This window comes from Penicillium psychrofluorescens (assembly GCF_964197705.1).
Source record: "Penicillium psychrofluorescens genome assembly, chromosome: 4".
Lineage (NCBI taxonomy): Eukaryota > Fungi > Ascomycota > Eurotiomycetes > Eurotiales > Aspergillaceae > Penicillium > Penicillium psychrofluorescens.
Genome location: NC_133442.1, coordinates 1,160,372 through 1,182,363, shown reverse-complemented (window position 1 = coordinate 1,182,363; position 21,992 = coordinate 1,160,372). Strand labels below are relative to the sequence as shown.

Here is a 21,992-nt window from a genome sequence, read left to right as displayed (position 1 = left end):
GATTGGATTGGATTGGATTGGGCTGCTTGCATTGCATCGCATCGCATTTCCGCTCTGCTCCACTCCTGCCTCTTCTGATGTGTTGACTCGCATCCATTATATATCTTTTGCTAGAAGAAAGTCTATTTGAGGTATGTGGAATCGCAGATGTTTTTTCTCTAGTCGGATTCCTTGCGATGGTAGGCAGTGAGTTTATTGTTGTTGGCGAGCGCGTAAATAGTTATATATCTTGTGCATATGGCGATTGTGAATCGACTTGATAGAGCAAATTCATACACTTCACGTTCTCTTCAGGCTGAGATACTTGAGAAGTCACGTCTAGAAAAACATGTTGAGGAAGCAATCTTCCGCGGTAAATAAACGATATGGCTAAATCGCGAGGTTATGTACAGACGGTGTCGTCAAAAGCACCAAATCAAGTCGCTGACCTTGCCCCAACAATTCCAGAAGATGATACAAAGATCAAGATGCTTGTAAATGCGTTTGCAGCTGATGCCTCCCATTGCCAAGACCCAATTAAAAAAAAAAAAAAGCAAAGAACCAAAGGGTATAAAACAAGGCCCCCCCCCCCCCCCCCCCCCCAGACGTGAATCAGAAAAGAAGAGTACAGCCACCCCATCATGAAAGACATGACTGTCGAAGTGCACCACCGATCACTCTTTCTGGCCCTCATTCTCCACCAGCTCCAAAACAACCTGGCTGCGCTCATACTGCGGATGCTGCATGCAAATCTTGACCGTGTGACCAGGGAACCCACCGAGTACTCCATTAGCACTCAGCCCACTCGCCAGACTGATAGCACTACCAGGGCTGGCAAGCGCCTGGCTGGCCTGCACATGATTCGCAAGAGAACCGGGCAATTTATTGCCGTCGTCGAGACAGGCGACGCCGTGGCCGGCGATAACCTGTCTCAGACGACCGTTCATAGCGTTGCGGACCTCGACGAAGTCGTCATTGAACAGAATCAGGTATTTGCCGTACAAACACGCAGAGTGTGCGCTGCCGACGAACTCCATGACCACGCTGCGCGAGACGTCGCCGTGCTTGTTGACGTACACGGCGCATTCTTGGTACGCGACTAGGAACTCACTGTCGCTGAGGCGGAACATGCCCAGCGGGCGGAGGTCTTTGATGCGGTTGGCTATGCCGTGGAGGGTGTCGTGGGCGTCGGCGGTTTCGGAGCGGAAGTCTGGGACGGACCAGGACTGTTTCTTGTCGAGGGTGAGGACTTCGATGCCGCGGTGGGTGGAGATGGCGAGCGAAGAGTGAAACATGTTGATGTGGTAGCTTTCGGCGGGGATGTAGAATTCGTCGTACTCGCGGAAGAACTCGGTTTGCGAGCGGCGCGACTGGAGTTTGGATTTGTTGCTGGAGGATTTTTGGAGGATAGGTTCAAGGACCTGGTTTCGTGTTAGGAAAGCCGGAGTAGGGCTTGGTTGAAACATACCTTGAACGTGGACGAGAGTCCCTCTCGCTTCTTATACAAGACCACATACCGGTCATTCATGCGCCCTGCTGCGAAGAAGCCCACTTCGCGGTTCCCAGATAACTTCTGTGGAGCTCGCCGAGCGGAGTCTTGCGAATGAGATGGAGTACCGCTGGTTGAACACACCACATCAAGGTGGTAGGCAATCAAAGAACGGTCAGAAATGAGCAGGAGGAGGTTAAATTCCTCGAACACGGCAATCTGAGTGACCCGCATAATGTGAATAGCCTGAAGAACAGCATTAATATTATGCACGGATTAAAAAAAAAGACATAGCACATACCCGATACCAACCGCGTGGGTCGTGATGGTCGGCCAGATAGACTCCATTGTCCGTCCCGATCGCGTACATAATTCGACCAGGGGGCTGTTGAAAGACTGTTGCGCAGTTGACTGCAGTCCTACACACCGGAGGTGGGCGCGATTTCGAGCTCTCATATCGTGTTTCAACTTCCTTAATCGCGCGGTACAGAGGCGTTCCCTTGATGGTGACGCTCTTAGAGCCAGCCGAGGCATCGGAATAGGCGAACGCAGTGTCTGCAAGCACACGAAGCCGGAATGGCTCTGCATTTTGAGAAAAGAGAGCAGCCGCATGTTTCGTCTTCGCTTCAATGATCTTCTCGCACCAGTCCTTGCGACTCTGCGCCGAAAAAGCGTAGAGCGTGTACGTCCCGTTCTTCCCCAGGTGCTTGATTTTGAACGGGTAGAGGATCTTGTCATCCCTGGGGCTTTCGAGCGATGTGGTGGGCACGAGGGCTTTGCCAGAAGATGGAGCGCCCGGGGCAGTCCCGTTGCCTGCGTGTCCCATGGGAGACATGGCGCCTTGGGAGGGTGTCACGGTTGAAACGCCCCGCACAGAGGATTTGACAACGGGGTCATCGTTTGTACTTTCGAGAACCAACAGATCCATTGGAACAGGTAGCTTGGACACATCGTATCGTTCGTACTTGGCCGTCCGTGCTGAATCGCGCGTGCTGAATGATTTGGCGAGCACCAAGTAATGGTCAAAGAGGATGGCGTGAGTATCGACAAGGAACCTGGTGCGAGTTCCTGGACGCTGAAGGTCACCACGGTAGATGATTTGCCGCCCCAGATGCTCCAGGTTAAGTTCAACTTCCTTCTGCATCTCCGGACGCAGCTGCAATTTGGCAGCGAGCTCCATCAGGTCGGCTTTCTTGTTCATCTCGCCCACTTTGTTGTCACACTCCAACGCAACGACCTTGATTTCCTCAATGGCTTGCGCCAAGTTGGTCTTTTCTTCAGAGTCCTTGAGCATATTCTTGTGGACCGTGGCAAGCAAAAGCGTATACCGTTGAATGCGGGTGATCGGAGCTTTGAGGAACGTGTCCCAGCTGAGACGGCCCGACAACTTGTGTTCGCGGACTTGGTTCAAGAACTGCTTGAAATTGACGTTTCGCTCGGACTCCTTGCGGACCAGGTAGTTTGCAGTTGGGAAAGTGGCGGCGTAGTCGATGTAGGCATTCTTGGCCTTGCGAATCCACTCTCTGAAGATATCGCTAAATCCGACAATGAAGGGACCCTGTTCCTTTTGACGATATTTGAGCTGCGCCAGCAGGAAATCCTCGTTGACCTTCTTCACTAAGTCCACCTTGCCGAAGACATCATCCAGAAATTTGTTCAGACGTTTGGCCGGCATGATCGAGGGGTTCATGTTTACTAATTGATCGCGATACAGCTCTCGCAGAACATCCAACTGACCGATATAGGCATCTTCGGTGGTCACAATCTCATGCAAGTTGTTCTGTCGATCGATCTCCTTCTTCGTGTGGGACTCCAATGCCTCCTTGGACACTTTGTAGAATGTCACCCAGTCCTCCACCTTCTTCTGCGGGGCCATCATCTGCGCTTTCAGATTGACTTTCTTCAAAGTTCTCATACAGTGGTGAGCGTAGCATCGTCCGAAGCTGTCTGTATCCTGGATGTGCATTTCCTGATCGTGAAGCTTCGACGAGTAACACCCAGTTCCCGTAATTTGGAAGAGAACACCCGACACACCACCCGACCCGAACTTGACCCATTCTTCCTCTTTAACCAATGCTTCTTCTCGGAGCATGCTGCGCGTAACGCGAGCGGCCAGCGTCTCAGCATCAGCAATGTTCATAGTCGGAACCTTGTGGGTAAAGAGCGCCACAATTGCGTCGGTAACGGCCTGCTCCTTCAGATCGGTCTCGTCCTTGCTCAAATCTTGAATCCATGACAAGATAGAACTGAGAGCCCACGGTTCAGTGCATTTCTTGAACTGCTCAGAGGACAGTTTCGCTGGGCTAAACCTCTTGCGCCGCACCGAAGGTATGGCAGGCAAATCGAGAGTGATAGCCGCAGCGGCTTCGGCCGGACTGATTTTGGGGAGGTCCTTGTTTTGGAGATGTAGAAGGAAGGCCTGCTGTTGCTTGTATTTGATACGGTCTGCATCGGTTTTTGATCTGATGGGTGCATCAGCACGAGGGCCAATAGGCGTGGACATGGACGACGACCGCGGCACTTGGGAGGGACTGGTGATGGTCTCCCCGCTTGAGCCTGCAGAGGTCGGTGGGTCTCTATACTGTGTATAAAGGCGCAAGTCATCCGTTTCCGGAGGTCGATATGTCCCGGCAGGCATGAGGTGCGAGACAAGGTCAGTATTGGACGGTTCGACGGGTGCAGGGGGCAGCGGCCGCATCCCGGGGTGGAAGAACAAATCTTCGTGTGCGCCCCCGTAAGGGCTTTCGTCGCCGGAGTGATCTGCGTCATGGTGTTGTTCGTAAGGGCTGTCTCCCTCTTCGCCGTAATCGAAACTCATTCGCCGGCTAAGGGCATTAGGTGCTGCCAGACCCCCCGTTCCTCCGGCATCAACCCTAGCGTCGGGAGGAAGATGATGTAGGCGCTGGGCATAGTCGTATGCGATCCGTGGGTGCTCATAATCATCAAGATATCCTCGTTCGTCGGGAGAGAGATTGGTACTCCTGAGTGAGCCAGATCTGACATCGAGCCTGTTGCCAAAGGCAGTGTCGACGTGTTCCTCTGGATTGAAGGTATTGTCCTCGCCGTAGTGCATGTTACCCGCGTATCCTCCTTCGTAAAGGGCCAGATCTTGGGCGGCATAATCGCTATCTTCATTCGGATCAGAATGCGGCGAAGGCCCTCTGTTTGACATGTAGGAACCGCCGGAGCTGAGTATGGAAGCATTCGTCGCCCGCCGTTGGAGGATGCGTTCTTCGCGGGCTTTATCCTCTTCCTCGGCCATTCGCATCATGGCAAGGCCTGCCTCCGCCTCGGCATCGCTCTCATCACTGTAAGCGCCGTAATTGATTTCATACCCACCCCCTGTAGCCACGCTGCCATTTGTGTGTGTATGTTGCTCATCAGGCGAGAGGTGTATATCTGTTGCACTGTGCCGCTGAGTAAAACTTCCCTGGGGATCCATCACTGCGGCCTCCACCTCCTTCATCAATTCCTCATATCGGAACGAGGCGAAATCGTCGCCGTCGGTGTCGCTGTCCGCGTCGGGTGGCGGTCCGGGCAGAGGTCGCGCTTGAGGATGGCGAGTCAAAGTGTCTGTTCGTCGCGGTGGCACCGGGGACGGGCCCGACTGCACTGGCAGGTCTGGTAGAGTCCGTCCAGACACGCTGGGCCGGCTATAAAGACCGTTCGCTTGGATCTGGTGCACAGGTGGTTCCGGAGGCCGATCATCGTAGGAAGCACTGTGTCCATGAGAGGCATATCCAGACCCCTGTGACGAGGAATGGTAAGGGCGTGATGAGGGCGGCGGCATGTCAACATCCAATGGTGAGCTAGCGGGAAAGTAAGTTGGGGCGTTCGGTGAGGAGGCACTTTGGTATGTGACCGGGATCGTTGTTGCCGGCGGCGGACCTGTGGGGGGCAATCCATACGTCGACGGACGGCTCCCGTATGGATGGTCCGCACCTCGAGGAGGTACTGGTGGCGGCTGAGAAGAATATCCATAGGTCTGTGGAGTGGGAGGGGTTTGTCCATACGGCGAAGCTGCACTTGGCCGTCGTCCCATACTGGAAGCCCCCATGCCTGGCGCTGCCGCGGGCTGATATGCCGCCGGATTGTAGGGCTGATGGGTTGAGGCCGAGGTAGAGATCGAGTTGGTGTAAGCCATTGGATTATATCCCAGGCTGTGTTGTGTTTGCGTTTGCGGAAGGGCATACTGCTGCGGATTGTAAGATTGCTGGCCCGTGGGCATGGCGGACGAGTATTGGTGCTGATAGTTGGACATGGTCGAGGTCTGGGAGGTAGCGCGACTGGGCGACATAAGTGAGGTGTTCTCGGAGGAGGTGCGCGAATATCGCGAGTCTATCTCATCGTCGTACACGCCATGAGCGGGATTGTAGCTCCCTTGGCCAACACTGCCAGCATAACCAGGACCGCTTTGAACCGCGTATTGTCCGTTCCCTTCGACGGCTGTCTCATTGTGGGAATTGAAGTACTGCTGCGAATCATCCCCAGCGCAATAACTGGGCACTCGGCGCGGCTGGCGTTGGCTCTGTTGCCGTTGGGCGGGGTTGTGCTGAGATATGTACTCGTCGTAGCGACCCGGCGCCGACGGCGCGCTGGGGTAGCCGTTGGGATATTGTGACATCGTCTTGAGCGAGTGCGAATTCGGTCAGAAAGAGGGAGCCGACGCGCTATTTGTGTTAGTGCGAGGAGCCACGCGGGCAGATGTTGGGCTGCCGGGGAACTGCTGGCATCCCCACGCTCGAGGGAAATGGAGAAAAACGGTGGAGATGGGGGGGGGGGACACCGGTCGTCACAAAGGAGGGAAGGAGATTTTAAAAACGAAAGGAACCACAACAGCCCCTGGCGGTGGGAAGGGAGAGAGAGCGAGCGAGCGAGCGGTCGGGTTGAGGCAGGGAGGACGATGGAGGCGCTTACAGATGGAGGTAGAGGGCCTCGCGACACCGCCTGGCAGACAACAAACACCGGGAACTAGAGGCTCTTACGCTCACTTGCTTTCTTGCGCACTAACCCAGTTTTATCATTCTCCGGGGAAATGTTACCTGGCAGTATCCCCAAGCGCCCGCTAGACAGACCGGAATAATTAGCTTGGAATTGGCCCCTCGAGGAACCAAGGGCCCACCCATGGCTTCGGTGGTCGGCACAGGGCTGAGCCGTGGCTGCGCCACATGTGGGGAGCACTGGCAACCTTGGAACTTGACCATGACGACACGAGACCGGATAAAAATAGTAGATTGCATGCATATGAATAGTATCAGGAGCAAGTTGAAAACGAAGTCGCAGAGCCAGACGAATAAAAGAATAGGGTATGTAAAATGAAAAGAAACACCATCGGGAAAATGCAAGCAGACGAGATCAAACCAGACGGAGGAAAATCAGAAAGCAAGGGCTAATTATACATCGGTAATCATATCAGCCACGGTGAAGAAGAAGAATTGATAAGAGCAGTAGTAACCCCAAGATCGAAGGAGGAAAGGTCCTGAGTTGAGGCGTTCATTCAGCATCATCACTGTCCATTGTAGATCTGGTCAGGACTGAGGGTGAACCGGCCTTTGTGCAGCTCGTTTTCGTCAACGTGGTCCGGCTTGATGTATCTCGCTGTCAGTGCAAAACGCATCTTATTTTCTGGGGCAACCGAGTGCTGAAAGAGGTCAGAGGACGTGCCAGATACTAAGAAAAGGTACCACATTACCTCAAAGTAGCTCTGCAGCTTCTCCCCATGCATCACCACCAGGTCGCCATGGTGGAGCTCCAGTTTCATTCTCGGAGGTGCTTCTCCACCCGCGGTGGTGCCAATCTTCAGCAGGCTATAGAGTCGCTCCTTGTAATGAGACAGTGAGATCTTCCCGGCATCCAGTTGCTTCTTGAGATCCAGTCGTTCCTCTTCATGTTTGCAACCCTCCAGAATGGGATCATGGTCCACAAGGTGCTTGACTTTTGTAAGTCCGTGGTAGTATTTGTACTTCATACGGATGGACATGGTAGAAGGGGCACCGAGCGAGAGAGTAGCGATTGTGGCGCCGAGAGAGGACTCGCCATCGTCGTGAAACTGTGGATCATGATTAGCTTTGTTCCCACGTTGTGTAGCCCGGAACATACTCCGATTTTCATGTCCTCGAAATAACCCAGCATCAGTAATTCATTCGGGGGAAGAAAATGATCCCCGGCACTGCTGACAGCCTGCTCTGTGGCCCATGTCAAACGGCCCAGGGCTCGGAGGATGGGATCGGGGGCTTCGTCAAACCCTTTGGAGTCCACCGAAACGACGTACTTGTACGGCATGCCCTATTCACTGTTATTCTGCTGCAGACTACACATCTCTGGCTGGGTACTTACAAAATTGACCGCAAAGTGAGCGGTCAGGGTTCCGGCGACTGTATGCGCAGTTAGCTCGCGTGTGAATGCTCGGAGTCTAATGTGCTTACCAACGCTTTGCTGAAGACGATATCGTCTCAGCCCGAGATCTCCGGTCTGAAGAGTCCTGAACATGTCGTTTGGGCCGCCATACTGGGAATTGATCGCTCGGTTGGCCACAAAATGAGTGATGGAACCAACACCCCGAATACGGTAAGTGAGCTTCCGATACGGGAACAAGGACTCATCATCAATTTCTGGGATCGCCATTTTTGGGTTGAAATAGAGAGCCCGCTGGATTGGCCCCAGGTCGAAGTCATCCACCACCGAGCGAATAGACACCGGGGGCATATTGAAGAGCTTCTGGAAGGGGCATTGATGCTGAGGACCGGTAATACCGTCGTCTGTGCATTTCCAGCCTCGCCAGAACATCCGTGGGACGCATTTCGAGCACAGAGGGCAAACAATGGCCTTCCATGCGATACGCATCGAGCTCACTTCGGGATCGTCCTCGCTGATGGTTCCCAGAAGATTAGGGATGAGGCTGTGGTGGGGCCGTATGGTTCTCGCCGGACGAGACCGAGTGTTCAAGAAGTCTGGGTGGAAAGTAAGAGCATCTGGACGACTCTGGTTGATATACCAGAAGTCGGTGCAGGTTGGTTCAAGACACATCCATCCTTCATTGTAGATGCGCGGGCTCTTGCGGTGGCAGGATAGGCATTGGATAGACTCTGGCTTCGTGTCAAAGTCTCGTTCTTCAAGCGACGGCGGGTTAGGAGAGCCCAGAGCGGCCCACCAGCTCTTCTCCGAGAGTTCAAGCTTCTCAAAGCGGACTTTGACCCCAGTCTTCTCGCCCACCCTTTCGTACCAGACATCAGTGACCTGGAAATAGGCCATGACATTGTAGCGGTGGGGGAGCTTGCGCTTGAGCTCTTTGTTCTTGCTGCCTGCAAATGTTGTTAGCAGGGTTGGACAAGGATGTGAAACTCCAGGCTTACCGATCACAAGACCAACAGGAAGCTTGGACTGCTGGTTATTAAGGAGGCTTTTGACGGTGACATTTTTAAAATCCTGGTCTCTGATAAGAGTCAAGTTCCCGTCCTTGTCCTTGGTGCAACCTCCACCACTGAACATGTCAGAAGATACCTTTTGAGCAGGGTGATGGTACTCACACTCGAGTGATAATAATCTCGTCGTCAATATATGCGCGTTCACCACTGTCAGAATCCACGAGAAAGCCCCAGCAAAAACCGTGGAGGTGATAGAGGCCCCCTTGGGTGGCACGAAACCACGGGAGGGCATCGCAGAGATCTGGACGTTTCTGTGACCGACATCAGTATTCGCTTTATCGGATATGAAAACCAAGCCCCAAACCTCTGACCAAGCTGGCGGGTTACCACAGACTGGCCCCAGCTCAGGATCCGATTCCTTGATCTGCAAGCGAAGGGCCTTAGCAAGTGGCTCGATCGGAACTGTTGGGCATTAGCGATCCATGGTATGAGACTGAAGGGTAGTGCGATCGTTACCTTTCTTGGTTGCTGTCTTCCTGCCTCTGGTGACGCGACCCGATTGAACGTCGTCTGATTGAACAGGTCCCGCCACCGTGGACCTGGTCGTGGGAGCCATCCTGCTCCAACCCGGTCAGTGTCTTTAGGAAAGAAAGGCTTTTTTCTCTCAAATGAGAAGGGGTATCTAGATATTGTTTTTAGTGAGTCAATTTCCGATCACAGAGTTGATCGTGCGATATCAATGGCCCATGTGGCACATGAAAGAAATTTGATGAAGTTGAGAATGGGCGAAGACTCACTGGGTAGCTCTGCAAGTACAAAGACTCGAGCGGGTCCTCGAGTGAGGAGGAGGTAAGGGAATGGTTTAAATTGATGAAAAAAAGGTGGTGCACGACCCGAACGCACCGGTGTAAACAAGAGGCAGTACGGGTATCGACCGGGATGTGAGGTTCTGTGAGATGATGAACGGTCTCAACCCCTCAAGAGACGAACGGAGTTGATGAAAACAAGGATGGCGAGGATGAAAGAAGCAATGGGATGGTTGGATGGGAGACAAGAAGGAGAGAGAAAACAATATCGGCTGGTCATGGTGCGCTCTAGTCACGGGGACCATGGTTACGGGCCTACCAAATCAGGCGCCAGCGAGGTAGAGAACAGAAACGCAGCAAGTATATTTCCGCCACAGGCATGGGTGATTTGATAGAGGAGGTATATAATAGCGCCGATCTCATGCCCAAGAATTGATCCTGGCCAGATCTTGACTACCCACGGTGGTGGTCACGTAGATGTCCATTGGAAATCAAAGCACCAAGGGCACAGACTGATCATGACGAATGAGTGATCACAATGCAAGGACAATAAAATGAGTGATGGATCTGCCTAGCACTTCAATGAATGGGACCTTGGTAGCAGCCGATGCCGTAAACGTAGTGATGTAATCAGGGTGCCAACACCTATCCGGCCGAAGTGCACGGGCTCGGTAATATTTAAGCTCTCGCTGGTGCCTGTGATTAAACCCCGGCCGACACAGAATAGTTCATGCTTACGGCAGGCAGTGGTCGGCTGCCATCCGAGAGTTACCGAGCTTCCCCGCACATACCCCAGGGCCCCCCGGCTTCTTTTATTTTCTTCTGCATCACCGTACATACAAACCGTTCACTGTATACGAAAGGGAAATCAACATGGTTTTTTTGCCTCCAAAACATCTCAGCCCGCTAGGGCATGTTCCTGACCACATCCCCATCAGTGAGTTCATGCTCAATGAGCAGCATGGGCGCGTGCCACATGCGGTGTCGAAGGACCCCTATACCTGCGGTCTCAGCGGCAAAACATACTCTTCGCGCGAAGTCGTCGATCGCGTGGATTTCATGGTGCGCGGCCTAGCGAAGGAGTTTGGCTGGACACCGAATCAGGGGTCTGAATGGGATAAGACCGTGGGGGTCTTCGCCGTGAACACGGTATGTCGTGGCACCTTGGGAAATTCCGTCAAAATCTAACGAGCATGGTTTGCGTTGAACAGATCGACGCATTGCCATTTTTCTGGGCGGTTCATCGCCTTGGTGGGATTCTCACACCCGCCAACGCAGCGTACTCGGCGGATGAGCTGCGGCACCAGCTGCTCGACTCGGGGGCAAAGGCTCTATTCACATGTGCTCCATTGCTGTCGACTGCATTGGAGGCTGCAGCCAAGGTCGGCTTTCCCAAGGATAAGATCTACTTGCTAGATGTGCCAGAGCAGATCCTCGGAGGGGTCAACCCCCCGACAGAGTACAAAACCATCTCCCAGATTGAGCAGGCGGGAAGATCTCTCCCAGCGTTGGAGCCTCTGAACTGGGGCCCCGGTGAGGGTGCCCGGCGGACTGCTTTCTTGTGTTATTCGAGTGGGACGTCTGGATTGCCCGTAAGTACATTGCAATCTGTGGATCTGGTCCATCTTGCTGAACACGGATATAGAAAGGAGTAATGATTTCGCACCGAAATGTCATCGCCAACACGCTACAGGTCACTGCCTTTGAAAAGACCTGGCGCGAGTCGCAGGTTCCTTCCGGAACCAAGACTCCGTTCACTGATGTCTCCCTCGGCCTTCTACCCCAGAGCCACATCTATGCTCTGGTGGTGATCTGCCATGCCGGTACTTACCGCGGCGATCAAACGATTGTTCTCCCCAAGTTCGAGTTGAAGTCGTACCTGGCCTCTATTCAGCGCTTCAAGATCTCTTCGCTGTTCCTGGTTGGTTTTCTTCGTCGGGTTTACGGCTGCAGGTTGCTGATACATTCGCCAGGTTCCTCCAATCATCATCAATATGCTGCGCAGTCATGACGTCTGCTCCAAGTACGATTTGAGCTCCGTCCGCTCTCTCTTCACTGGTGCAGCGCCACTCGGCATGGAAACGGCTGCCGATTTCCAGAAACTGTACCCCAACGTGGCCGTCCGGCAAGGCTACGGTGAGAACGTTCCCACTAAACTCCAAGATTTCTGTAACTGACTGTAAAGCAGGCCTGACCGAAACATGCACGGTGGTCAGCTCAACCCATCCCGAAGATATCTGGCTCGGTTCATCCGGCACACTCGTCCCCGGCTTCGAGGCCAAGATCGTGACGGCAGAGGGTAAAGAGATCACTGCGTACGATACGCCCGGCGAGCTTGTCACCCGCAGCCCAAGCGTGGTGATCGGCTACTTGAACAACGACAAGGCAAACAAGGAGACCTTTGAAGACGGATGGATGCGCACAGGAGACGAAGCAGTGGTTCGCGTCAGCCCCAATGGAAACGAACACATCTTTATCGTCGACCGTATCAAGGAACTGATCAAGGTCAAGGTTCGCGATCCCACTTCATCTCTCAAGTCTGGAAAGGCAGCGACTAATCTTTCTCTCAAACAGGGCATGCAAGTCGCACCCGCCGAACTGGAATCCCACCTCCTCACGCACCCGGCCGTCACCGACTGTGCTGTTATCGCCGTGCCGGACGAGGCGGCAGGCGAGGTGCCCAAGGCCATCGTGGTCAAGTCGGGCTCGGCGGGCGATGACGAGGCTGCTATTCAGGCGATAAAGAAACACGTCGAGGACCATAAGGCGCGACACAAGTGGCTGAAGGGGGGTGTGAGGTTTATCGATGCCATCCCGAAGAGCGCAAGTGGCAAGATCTTGCGCCGGTTTCTACGGGACCAGGAGAAGGAGCAGCGGAGAAAGGCCGGAGTCAAGTTGTAATTCTATACCGGTTGTTTCTTGAGCCCAGTATACACACAAGACATATTGGAGCGGGAAACGTTGCACAGTGGCGCGCCAGGTCGAAGCTGGCAGACCGACGGGAGAACTAGGGGAATTCGGCTCCCACTGAATCGAATACTGCGACGGAATAGAATAATGAAGCAATCGAACGCCTGATTGTAATCGAATAAGGAGTGTGTTGTACGTGGTAGAAAATCTAGACTACAGGAATTCTCCCCCCGATCATGCTGATGCCTCGCCTGTAAGGCCTATATTGTCACGTGGGCCCTGGGCGCCAGCCCGGCTGCAATATGTAGCGGATAATGTCTACCGCTTCGTGACTTGCTCTTTCCGTTTTATTGCTCACTGCTTGCTCCCTGAGTAGAACTGAGCGCCCTGATCCGCTCATAGAGCATGACATCATCACAATGGTCCGCTCACTGAGCACTCACTGACTGCTCACCTAAGCGGCCCGACCCCGCTTAGTGTCTGATGTCGACTAAGGTGTTTGCTACTGGCCCAAGGCAGGAGTCATTTAAGGATACAAGACTATCGCGTCCCAGATCTTTCACAAAAACCCGACAAAGAGGCAAAATGGCTGGCAAGATAAATCATCTGATCATTACGGCCCCAGCTGCGCGGTTCGACGAGATCGTCCTGTGGTACCAAAAAGCATTGCTTCCATTGGGATACATTGAGCTTAGGCGCTTTCCCGGAGTTGTTGGGATGGGTCCTGACGGTCATGCGGACTTCTGGATCTCTGCGAAAGAGAACTGGTCCAATAACTCCATTCATATCGGATTTACTGCTGCTGGTGAGAAAGAGCCTATGGCTATTACGCGGTTCATTCGAACTAAATTACAGCTACAGACCACGCGGTTGTTGATGCGTTCCATAAGGCAGCTGTTGATGCGGGAGGTGAATGTAATGGTCCTCCGGGACTGAGGCCGCAGTATCACGCAAACTACTACGGTGCCTTTGTCCTTGACCCTATTGGTAACAACATTGAAGCTGTAAGTCCAGACCCCATATTAATTCGTGACTAAAGTCACGAACTAGGAGTTGACAACATGGGCTGCGCAGGTTGATCATGGAACTGCACTTCCGGAATAAAATCTGAGAAAGTACACAAGCCTGGTAAAGACTTTCTTCATGGCAGGGTCGCTACATGAAGGTCAAGCCACTCGGGCTTTACTTGCGTCAAATGAGACTGCACCGCAAGTACGATCGATGGAATTATCCTGGCGCCTTGAGTTCTATTGCATGGAAACTTAAACCTGCGCAGTGCTTCTTTAAGATTCTCTGCACGGAGCGGAAATTTAGTAGATTTGCGAAACTAACCTATACGTGCTTTCTCCTAAAATAAATGGTGTAATAGTAACTCGACCATGTTCACTTTGTCAGTTTTCTATCTTGATGTATAGCGGGAACCTAGAGAGTAGGCCATTCAACTAGTTATTGACATGAACTTTGAATCTATCTAAGAAATTAGCTCTGAGCTGCTCTCAGATCGATACAGTTCGCGGAGGAATTTATAGTCTTAGATTGGGCCCTTTGTTTTCGTTTCCCTACATGTATACAAATAGCCTGGAATGGGATTTTTCGAGTCTGCTTTGCTTCTTGTAGCTCAATAAAATACACACAGCATGCGCCTGCTGGCACATTCAAGTCACCACCCCCCTTTACAGGTACAATCCCTCCACGGGGCCGCCGTCCTGCTTCGTCTTCATGATGCGCTCCCGGGCGGCACGGAAATCTTCCATTTGCACTCTCATCCGGCGCTCGCGCAGCGCCATCAGACCGGCTTCCGTGCAGATCGCTCGAATATCGGCCCCGGAAAGATCATCTTTCTGGTTGACAAACTCGTCCAGATCAACGTCGTCACCAAGGGACATCTTCGACGTGTGAAGAGTGAAGATCTTCTTCTTGGTATTTTCTGAGAAGGGTTAGTATCCATGTCCAGCATCAATGGGATGGGTAATTGCTTACGATCCGGGGTCTCAAAGAGAATCTTGCGGTCGATACGGCCTGGTCGAATCAGGGCTGGATCCAGGGTCTCAATCTTGTTGGTGGCCATGACGACCTTCACATCGCCACGGTCGTCAAATCCATCCAGCTGGTTCAAAAGTTCCAGCATGGTCCGCTGGATTTCGCGCTCGCCACCGGATGTTGACTCGTACCGCTTGGTACCAATGGCATCGATCTCATCGATGAACACGATGGACGGGGAGTGCTCAGCAGCGACCTGGAAGATCTGCCTAACCAAGCGAGGGCCATCACCCAGGTATTTCTGGATCAGTTCACTGCCGACGATGCGAAGGAAGGTTGCGCTTGTCTGGTTCGCGACGGCCTTGGCGAGCAGAGTCTTTCCAGTTCCAGGAGCACCGTAGAGGATCACACCCTTTGGCGGTTTGATGCCCATCTCCTCGTAGAGCTCCGGGTGTAGCAACGGCAGCTCCACGGCCTCTCGTACTTCCTGGATCTGAGACTCCAGGCCACCAATATCTGCGTAGGACTCTGTGGGTGCCTTGTCCAGCTTCATGACGGAGACCAGGGGATCGGATTCCTCGGTCAGCACACCAACGACGGAGACTGACTTGTGATGCAGAAGGATACTGGCACCGGGCTCCAGGAGATCTTTGTCGACGAACGACATGATGGACACGTAGTATTCGGGGCCAGTGGCACTCGACACGATCGCATGGTCATCATCAATCAACTCCTCCAGATTACCGACTCCCATCGGGCTGCCTCGCATGTCATCAACACGGCTCCTCTCATCGGCATTCCGATCCATCACATCCAGATCGCCTCGGCTGACCGGGTCTTGCGTCGCTTGGGCCTTGGCCTTTCGCATGCGCTCCATGTTCTCCACGTATTCCTCCTCGAGCAGCAGGTGGTCATGAACGCGCTGCATGCGGAGGTACCGCAGCTTACATCGCGACGTGGGATAGATATCTGGAAGCTTGGAGGCTGTGCTTGGGCCGGCGGCCTTGCGCTTCTTGCGACCGATGCGAGTAGTGGGTGGGGGAGGAGGTTCGTATTTGGGCTTGTCCTTCTGCGCAATCGTGAGCGAGGGCCACGCTGGCCGCGAGCAAATCAAGGCATACCTTCTTATCTTTGTCGTCCCGTCCATCACCGCCGGTGCCTCCACCCATGTTAGACTGCTGGTTACCCTGTTTTGAGATATGTCAGCACACACAAAGACGGGGTTAGGGGACGGCGGATGAAGCAGGGTCACGAACCATGTTTGCAGGTCAGGGACTTGGGCGCAGTCACAGTCCCGAGGGTGAAAATGAATCAAATATAGGAAACAAAGATAACACCGAGCTCGGGGGATACCGTAGACGATGGAAACCAAGGGGTGGAAGGGATGGGGTGGCAGATGGTGATGCTCGGAGATGAGATGATGCTAAGCTGGGAGCTGTTGTCGGTGCACGTGACTGACAGCCTCAGGCCACAGATGACGTGGGTGCCTCGGCGCCTTAACCGGGCCTGCCTCCCTCTCTCTTCCTGACCGTGAATGTATGATCCATTCTTATTGCAATCTTGACTGGACCAGCGCGCTGTATACCTGAGACACCCATCCACTATTGTGCAGCTTACAATATTTCATCGGCCAGAGCAATAGCCTATCCAGCTCCTCAGACCTGGTCGTTCATACTCACCCCGCCATAGGTGAGCTTGCTGCTTCGGTCCTACGCCCTCGGAGGAGCACATACAATCATGTTGCTGCCCTCTCTTTCAAACTATATTCTAACTATATTGCTCCTCCACTAGTATTCCCTACCGATCTTCCCCTCTGCCTTCGGCCAGTGGACACGCGACCTTGTCCGATGCGGGAATAAGTATCCTGCTGGACACAAACACATCCCACCGATTGATCCGAGTACACGCCCATTAGCCATGGCCAGCAACCGAATCCGGCGGATGAGGAAAGAAATTGCCGACATCCACGCCGACAGCCACTCGCAGATCAACGCGGAGCCCGTCGGCGGCGATGACGATGTCACACACCTCCGAGGCTCGTTTCCCGGGCCACCGGGGACACCCTATGAGGGAGGGACATACAACATCGACATCAAGATTCCCGAGATGTATCCATTCCGTCCACCCACTATGAAATTTGAAACCAAGGTGTGGCATCCGAATGTCAGCAGCCAAACGGTTAGTGCGCTTCCACAAGTTCCGAAATACCTAAACTCATGCGCATGGAATAAAAGGGTGCCATCTGTCTGGACACATTGTCCAGTGCCTGGACTCCCGTCCTAACGGTCAAGTCAGCCCTTCTTTCGTTGCAATCTTTGCTCTGCACACCGGAACCCAAAGACCCTCAAGACGCCGAGGTGGCCAACATGTTCCTGCGGAAACCCAAGGAGTTTGAACGGGTTGCTCGCGAATGGGCAGTTCTCTATGCTGGTGCTCCCCGTGGAGAAACTAGCGAGAGCAGCAAGGGTGCAGCAGAGGAGACTCAAGAAATAGCACAAGATAATGTGGCCCAGTTTGTTCCCCACCACGCTTTGAAGGTCTTTAAGCTCACATTATCCCACAGGTATGATGGATACAACAAAGAATTGGTCGACCGCTTCTGTAGCATGGGATTTGACGTGGAACGAGTCGTTGGTGCCTTCCAACTTGTGGGGGTCGACCGGCGAGGAGGGCAGGACTATGAGCTGAACGAGGGTCAGATGGGCGATGTGACTTCACAACTTCTGGGGGAGTGAGATGTTGTTATTTTTTACATATGGCGAAACGTACAAATAATGTAGCTCTGTGTCTTGTGTTGTTTCTTTCTTTCTTTCGACTATGTACTTCGAATAGTTTTGGAGTCCTTATCGATAAGCCACTTGATCTTCTCTCTGACTGCCTGGAGGATCATCCATTCCTCACACACCCACCTCTCCACGATGATCGAAGACGACATCTACCGCACATCCTCCCAGTTCCGGTTATGGTCCTACACCGAAACCTCTTTACAGTCTCTACGCGCCAACACCAATGCCGCTGCCATCGAGCGCGTGCGAACGGCCTTACGCCGGGCCCGTGAGGCGCAACAATCGACTGCATCCTCTGCTGTGGGAACACCGATAACGAGCCAGCCAGGGAGCGAAAGTGAAGGCAGGGGAAACGAGGAGAAGGAGATTGACTGTTTAACTCCAGAGGAAGAGCTGGTTTTTGTACGGTATTACTGTGAGCAGTTGCTGGAGCTTGGGGAGACCTACAAACCGCCGCTGCCCACACTGGTCCGGGTAAGTCTTCCAACACTGTTAATCAAATATGGAATCGATAAACTGACAACGATCGTGTATGCGACAGGCCACCGCAATCCAGTACCTGCGCCGTTTCTATTTGTCCAACTCGCCCATGACCTACAACCCGAAACAAATCATGGCGTGCGCGCTCTTCGTTGCGACCAAGACCGAGAACTATTACATGTCCCTACGGCAATTTGCCGATGGCATCCCAGGAAACACGACCACTGAGGATGTCCTGGCCCCCGAGTTCCTGCTCATGCAGGGACTGCGCTTCACATTCGACATTCGACACCCATTCCGCGGCCTCGAAGGCGGCGCCATGGAGCTCACGGCCATCGCCCAAGGCAATGGCCAGCCAGCACCTCACATGGTGCACCAAACACCAGAAGACCTTCGCCAGGGCCTAATGTCCATCGCTCCTCCTCCCGTTCCCTCCTCCTCGATTACAGACCGCATCGGACGCGCGCACGGCACCACGCGCGAGATGCTCAAGTCCGCCGCGCAGATGACAGACGTCTACTTCCTCTACACACCCTCCCAAATCTGGCTCTCAGCGTTTCTCCTCGCAGACCGCCCCCTCACCGAATTCTACCTCGATACGAAACTCGGCGGACCACTCACAAGCACCACCGCCTCAACAGAGGACCCTAACAACAACCTCCAAAACCCACTCTACGATCTCCGCACGAAAGTCCTCGCCATCCTAAACGACTGCGCTGCCCTCCTCCAATCTTACATGCCTCTCTCATCCGACCCAGCGCAGATGAAGAATCTCAAGCGCATCGCGAAGAAGCTATATCACTGCCAGAACCCAGAAAAGGTCAATCTAGCCGCAATCCAAAAGCGCGGATCTCAGCTTCCTCCATCCGGGGCCGCGTCTAGCGCTGCTGCTGACTCTGGGCCCGTCACCTCTGAGAGCGAGTCGGATCGACTAGCGAAGAAGCGGAAGCTGGACCGAGAGCAGAAGACTCGCAACGCTGATCCGTTTGGGCCGGAGCTGGTGCCGGACCGGACTAAGGGGCACTGATTGCGACGATAGTCACAAGTGCGCTTTTTGCGCTTTTGCTGGGCATCTCAACAAGAAAACCAAAAAGCTCACATTCCCCTTCTCTGTTGTTACCCCGACACGGAGTGGTACCTCAGTTGTCTCGGGGTGTGAACCCGGCGTGTTTCCTTGATAAGTCGCCAGCATACGGGATATACGAGGTATGAATTTGAACCCTTTGGAGGCATTAAAACTCGCCATCCTGGGCTCCATTGTGTTAGAAAATACCAGAGCATGACTCTGCTTTGAGTTTGCCATATTCTATTTGACTTGACAGTCAATCCCTCGATCCCGACAACCTCCACATCTTAGCCATATCCTGCAATATAGTACCTAGCGACTAGCTCTCAATCTAATAAACACCTTCAATGTGCAAGCCAAATAAACAGATATGGAACTGGCATCCCTCACTCAGATTGACATCAGGAAAGACTAGATACTGCAAAGCACCACGCATGGCGTCTATCGGAGATGCATAGGAACAAAAACAAAAACAGCAATTCGTTGCCACCATCGGGGTAATGTAGTGGATGGGGTTTCATGAGACAACAAAAAAAGCCAGCAGTAAGAGAGAAAAGGCCAGCCCCCTCCAAAGCGCACAAAATCTAGTCTTGAAGGAAAGGATCCCCGACGAAGTCTAATAAAAAACAAAAGAAAAAGGAAAATTTTTGGTGACCTCTCTCTCTCCTTCCTCCTTCCAATCCTCAAGACTGGGCTGGGCGCGTCTTCTTCGCGCTCGCGTTCCATTTCCATTCCTTCACTTTCTCATCTAGCATTTCGTCGTCATCAGAGGGAATCAAAGCAGAAAATAAACAAATCAAACCAAAAGAAATTGGAGATAACAATTTGGTGAAATCGCTCTAGACAGCGCCGGCGTCCAGCATCTTCTTGCGGAGGTGCTTCTTGTACGCGCCGATGCTGCCGTCCCAGCGGCGGACGGTCTTGTGCTCGCAGACCATGATGTCCTTGGCGATCTTGTCCAGCAGACGGAAGTCGTGGGAGACGACGACGACACCACCGCTGAAGGCGTTGATGGCGTCGGCCAGAGAGTCAATGGTCGGGATATCGAGACCGTTGGTCGGCTCGTCCAGCAGGATCATGTTGGGGGACTCGATGGCAAGCAGGGCGAAGACGATACGGCTCTTCTGGCCCTCGGACAGGGTGCCCATGAGCGCAGTCTGGCCCTCACCGCTGAGACCGTAGCGGCCTAGCTGCTGACGCCAGTACTGGTAGTCCTGGGAGACGGAGGAGAACTTGTCACGCACGAAGTCCAGAGACGACTTGGTCAGGTCGAGCTGCTCGGCGGAGTGCTGGCTGTACACGCCCAGCTTCAGGTGAGTGTGACGGCTGACAGCGCCGCCAATCGGGGACAGCTTGCCGGTCATCAGGCGCAGGAGAGTGGACTTGCCGACACCGTTGGGGCCGACCAGGGCCGTTCGGGAGTCCATGTCGACACCGAAGTCGAGGTGCTCGTACAGAGTGTCATCCCACGAGCCGGAGTAGGAAAAGCTGACGTCGTCAAAGGACAGGACGGGAGGAGGCAATTTCTCGACATCGGCGAAGCGGAAAGTGAACACGCGGTCGGGGATGACGGGCTGGATGAAACCATCGGCTTCCATCTTGTCGAGAATCTTCTGGCGCGACTTGGCCTGGCGCACCAGGTTGGCGTAGGTACCGGCCGAGGCAATGAACTTCTTGATGTGTTGGATTTCCTCTTGCTGCTTGTTGTACGCCTTGGTCTGGTTCGTCTCCTGTTCCTCGCGGGTCTTGCTGTACGAGTCGTAGTTACCGCCATAGTAGAGCAGCTGCTTCATGCGCATGTCCAACATGGTAGTGCAAACACCGTTCAGGAAATCCATCGAGTGCGAAACCAGCACCAGTGTACGCTCCCACTTCTTCAGGTACTCTTCCAGCCACACGCAGGCTTCCAGATCCAAATGTGCGGTGGGGTCGTCCAGTAGGAGCAGCGAGGGCTTGACGAACAGGGCCTTGGCGAGGGCGACACGCATCCGCCATCCACCGGACATGTCCTTGGTCTTCTTGTGGATGGTGACCTTGTTGAAACCGAGACCGGTCAGAATGAGCGATGCACGGGTGTGGAAAGTGGACGGGTCCATCTTGTCCATGCGCTGGATAGGGTGTTAGTCTTCAACGTTTCGACAAAAAAAGGTCCATGAACACCTACGTCATAAAGATCCTCGAGGATCGGGCTGTCAGGGCCGTCGTGCTCCAAAATTTCTTCGGCCTTCTTCTCCATCCCGTCGAGCTGGTTCTGTGCCTCCCGAACAACCCACTCCAAAGCACCGAGATCCGAGGGAGGGGCACCCTCGTTCAGCAGGTAAATGTCGATGTGCTCGGGGATAGGGAATTCCCGCGAGGCAATGGCCTTGAGCAGTGTGGATTTGCCACAGCCGTTCTCACCCAGCAGGCCGTAGCGACGACCGAAGTTCAGTTCGAGGGTCGAGTCGGTGATGAGGACCTTGCCGTGGAACACAAGCGAGACCGAGGTGATCTTGGCGTCGCGAGAGGCAGGCAGAGACGACAGCACACCGGTGGTGACCCGGTCGGACAGGCCATGCTTGTCCATCTGGGTTGTGAGCTTCTCGACCTCCTTCATTTTAGCGTCGGTGGTGGCAGGCTGGTCCTCGGCGGGCAGAGGGTCGCCATTGGCATCGAGCAGGGGAGGCGTGTCAGTGCCTTTGCCAGCCTTGCCGCCCTTCTTCTTGGGATCATCGGCACGCTTGGCCATCCGGGCAGCCTTGGACGCAGAGACCATGGTTGCGGTGGTGAGGATAAAGATGGGGTGAGAAAAGGGGAGGGTGGGTGGTTGAGGAGGGAAAGAGAGAGACAGGAGAGGACTCGAACAATCTCTTTCGATGTGAGAAATCTAAAAAGGCTGAGTGGATCGAGTTTTGGCGGGGCGGAAGATAGAGGGGCCACTTGGGTCAACAGCCTCTAATGATCTGAACGGTGTCAGTGGAAGAAACCGGGGGAGCATGTCTCCCAGAGATCGAAGCGATACTTACTGTATATTGTGGTGGTGTCTACTGTCAAACACCAGACTCGAGGGTTGAAAGAAAAGAGAGACAAAAATTGTGTTCGGTGGGGCTGAATTCTTCGGGCGGGAGACGTCATGGTGGCCTGAGGCATCAA

At 53.7% G+C, this 21,992-nt stretch overlaps 7 protein-coding genes across 7 annotated transcripts; 3 read left to right on the top strand and 4 right to left on the bottom strand.

Annotated features, from left to right (window-relative positions):
• Window positions 1–653: 653 nt before the first annotated feature.
• PFLUO_LOCUS6172 (Rho guanine nucleotide exchange factor) lies at window positions 654–6,092 on the bottom strand (the record flags this gene model as incomplete). Its single annotated transcript, XM_073783692.1, has 4 exons — window positions 654–1,400; window positions 1,448–1,714; window positions 1,770–1,853; window positions 1,896–6,092. 4 exons carry the CDS (start codon window positions 6,090–6,092, stop codon window positions 654–656), a joined length of 5,295 nt encoding a protein of 1,764 aa, XP_073640221.1.
• Window positions 6,093–6,974: 882 nt separating this feature from the next.
• On the bottom strand, window positions 6,975–9,448 carry PFLUO_LOCUS6171 (uncharacterized protein; the record flags this gene model as incomplete). Its single annotated transcript, XM_073783691.1, has 9 exons — window positions 6,975–7,109; window positions 7,161–7,517; window positions 7,568–7,753; window positions 7,805–7,842; window positions 7,894–8,769; window positions 8,821–8,948; window positions 8,995–9,143; window positions 9,197–9,294; window positions 9,349–9,448. The coding sequence occupies 9 exons, from the start codon at window positions 9,446–9,448 to the stop codon at window positions 6,975–6,977; spliced, it is 2,067 nt and encodes a 688-aa protein (XP_073640220.1).
• A 1,063-nt stretch (window positions 9,449–10,511) lies between these two features.
• PFLUO_LOCUS6170 (uncharacterized protein) lies at window positions 10,512–12,539 on the top strand (the record flags this gene model as incomplete). The annotated part of the gene is made up of 5 exons (XM_073783690.1): window positions 10,512–10,787; window positions 10,850–11,230; window positions 11,284–11,559; window positions 11,612–11,774; window positions 11,827–12,539. 5 exons carry the CDS (start codon window positions 10,512–10,514, stop codon window positions 12,537–12,539), a joined length of 1,809 nt encoding a protein of 602 aa, XP_073640219.1.
• Window positions 12,540–14,221: 1,682 nt separating this feature from the next.
• Window positions 14,222–15,787, bottom strand: PFLUO_LOCUS6169 (ATPase of 26S proteasome regulatory subunit 4; the record flags this gene model as incomplete). Its single annotated transcript, XM_073783688.1, has 4 exons — window positions 14,222–14,475; window positions 14,529–15,597; window positions 15,650–15,715; window positions 15,785–15,787. The coding sequence occupies 4 exons, from the start codon at window positions 15,785–15,787 to the stop codon at window positions 14,222–14,224; spliced, it is 1,392 nt and encodes a 463-aa protein (XP_073640218.1).
• A 658-nt stretch (window positions 15,788–16,445) lies between these two features.
• PFLUO_LOCUS6168 (Ubiquitin-conjugating enzyme E2 1) lies at window positions 16,446–17,263 on the top strand (the record flags this gene model as incomplete). The annotated part of the gene is made up of 2 exons (XM_073783687.1): window positions 16,446–16,706; window positions 16,763–17,263. The coding sequence occupies 2 exons, from the start codon at window positions 16,446–16,448 to the stop codon at window positions 17,261–17,263; spliced, it is 762 nt and encodes a 253-aa protein (XP_073640217.1).
• A 183-nt stretch (window positions 17,264–17,446) lies between these two features.
• On the top strand, window positions 17,447–18,821 carry PFLUO_LOCUS6167 (uncharacterized protein; the record flags this gene model as incomplete). The annotated part of the gene is made up of 2 exons (XM_073783686.1): window positions 17,447–17,788; window positions 17,856–18,821. The coding sequence occupies 2 exons, from the start codon at window positions 17,447–17,449 to the stop codon at window positions 18,819–18,821; spliced, it is 1,308 nt and encodes a 435-aa protein (XP_073640216.1).
• An 878-nt stretch (window positions 18,822–19,699) lies between these two features.
• PFLUO_LOCUS6166 (ABC transporter ATP-binding protein arb1) lies at window positions 19,700–21,615 on the bottom strand (the record flags this gene model as incomplete). The annotated part of the gene is made up of 2 exons (XM_073783685.1): window positions 19,700–20,968; window positions 21,025–21,615. 2 exons carry the CDS (start codon window positions 21,613–21,615, stop codon window positions 19,700–19,702), a joined length of 1,860 nt encoding a protein of 619 aa, XP_073640215.1.
• Window positions 21,616–21,992: the final 377 nt, after the last annotated feature.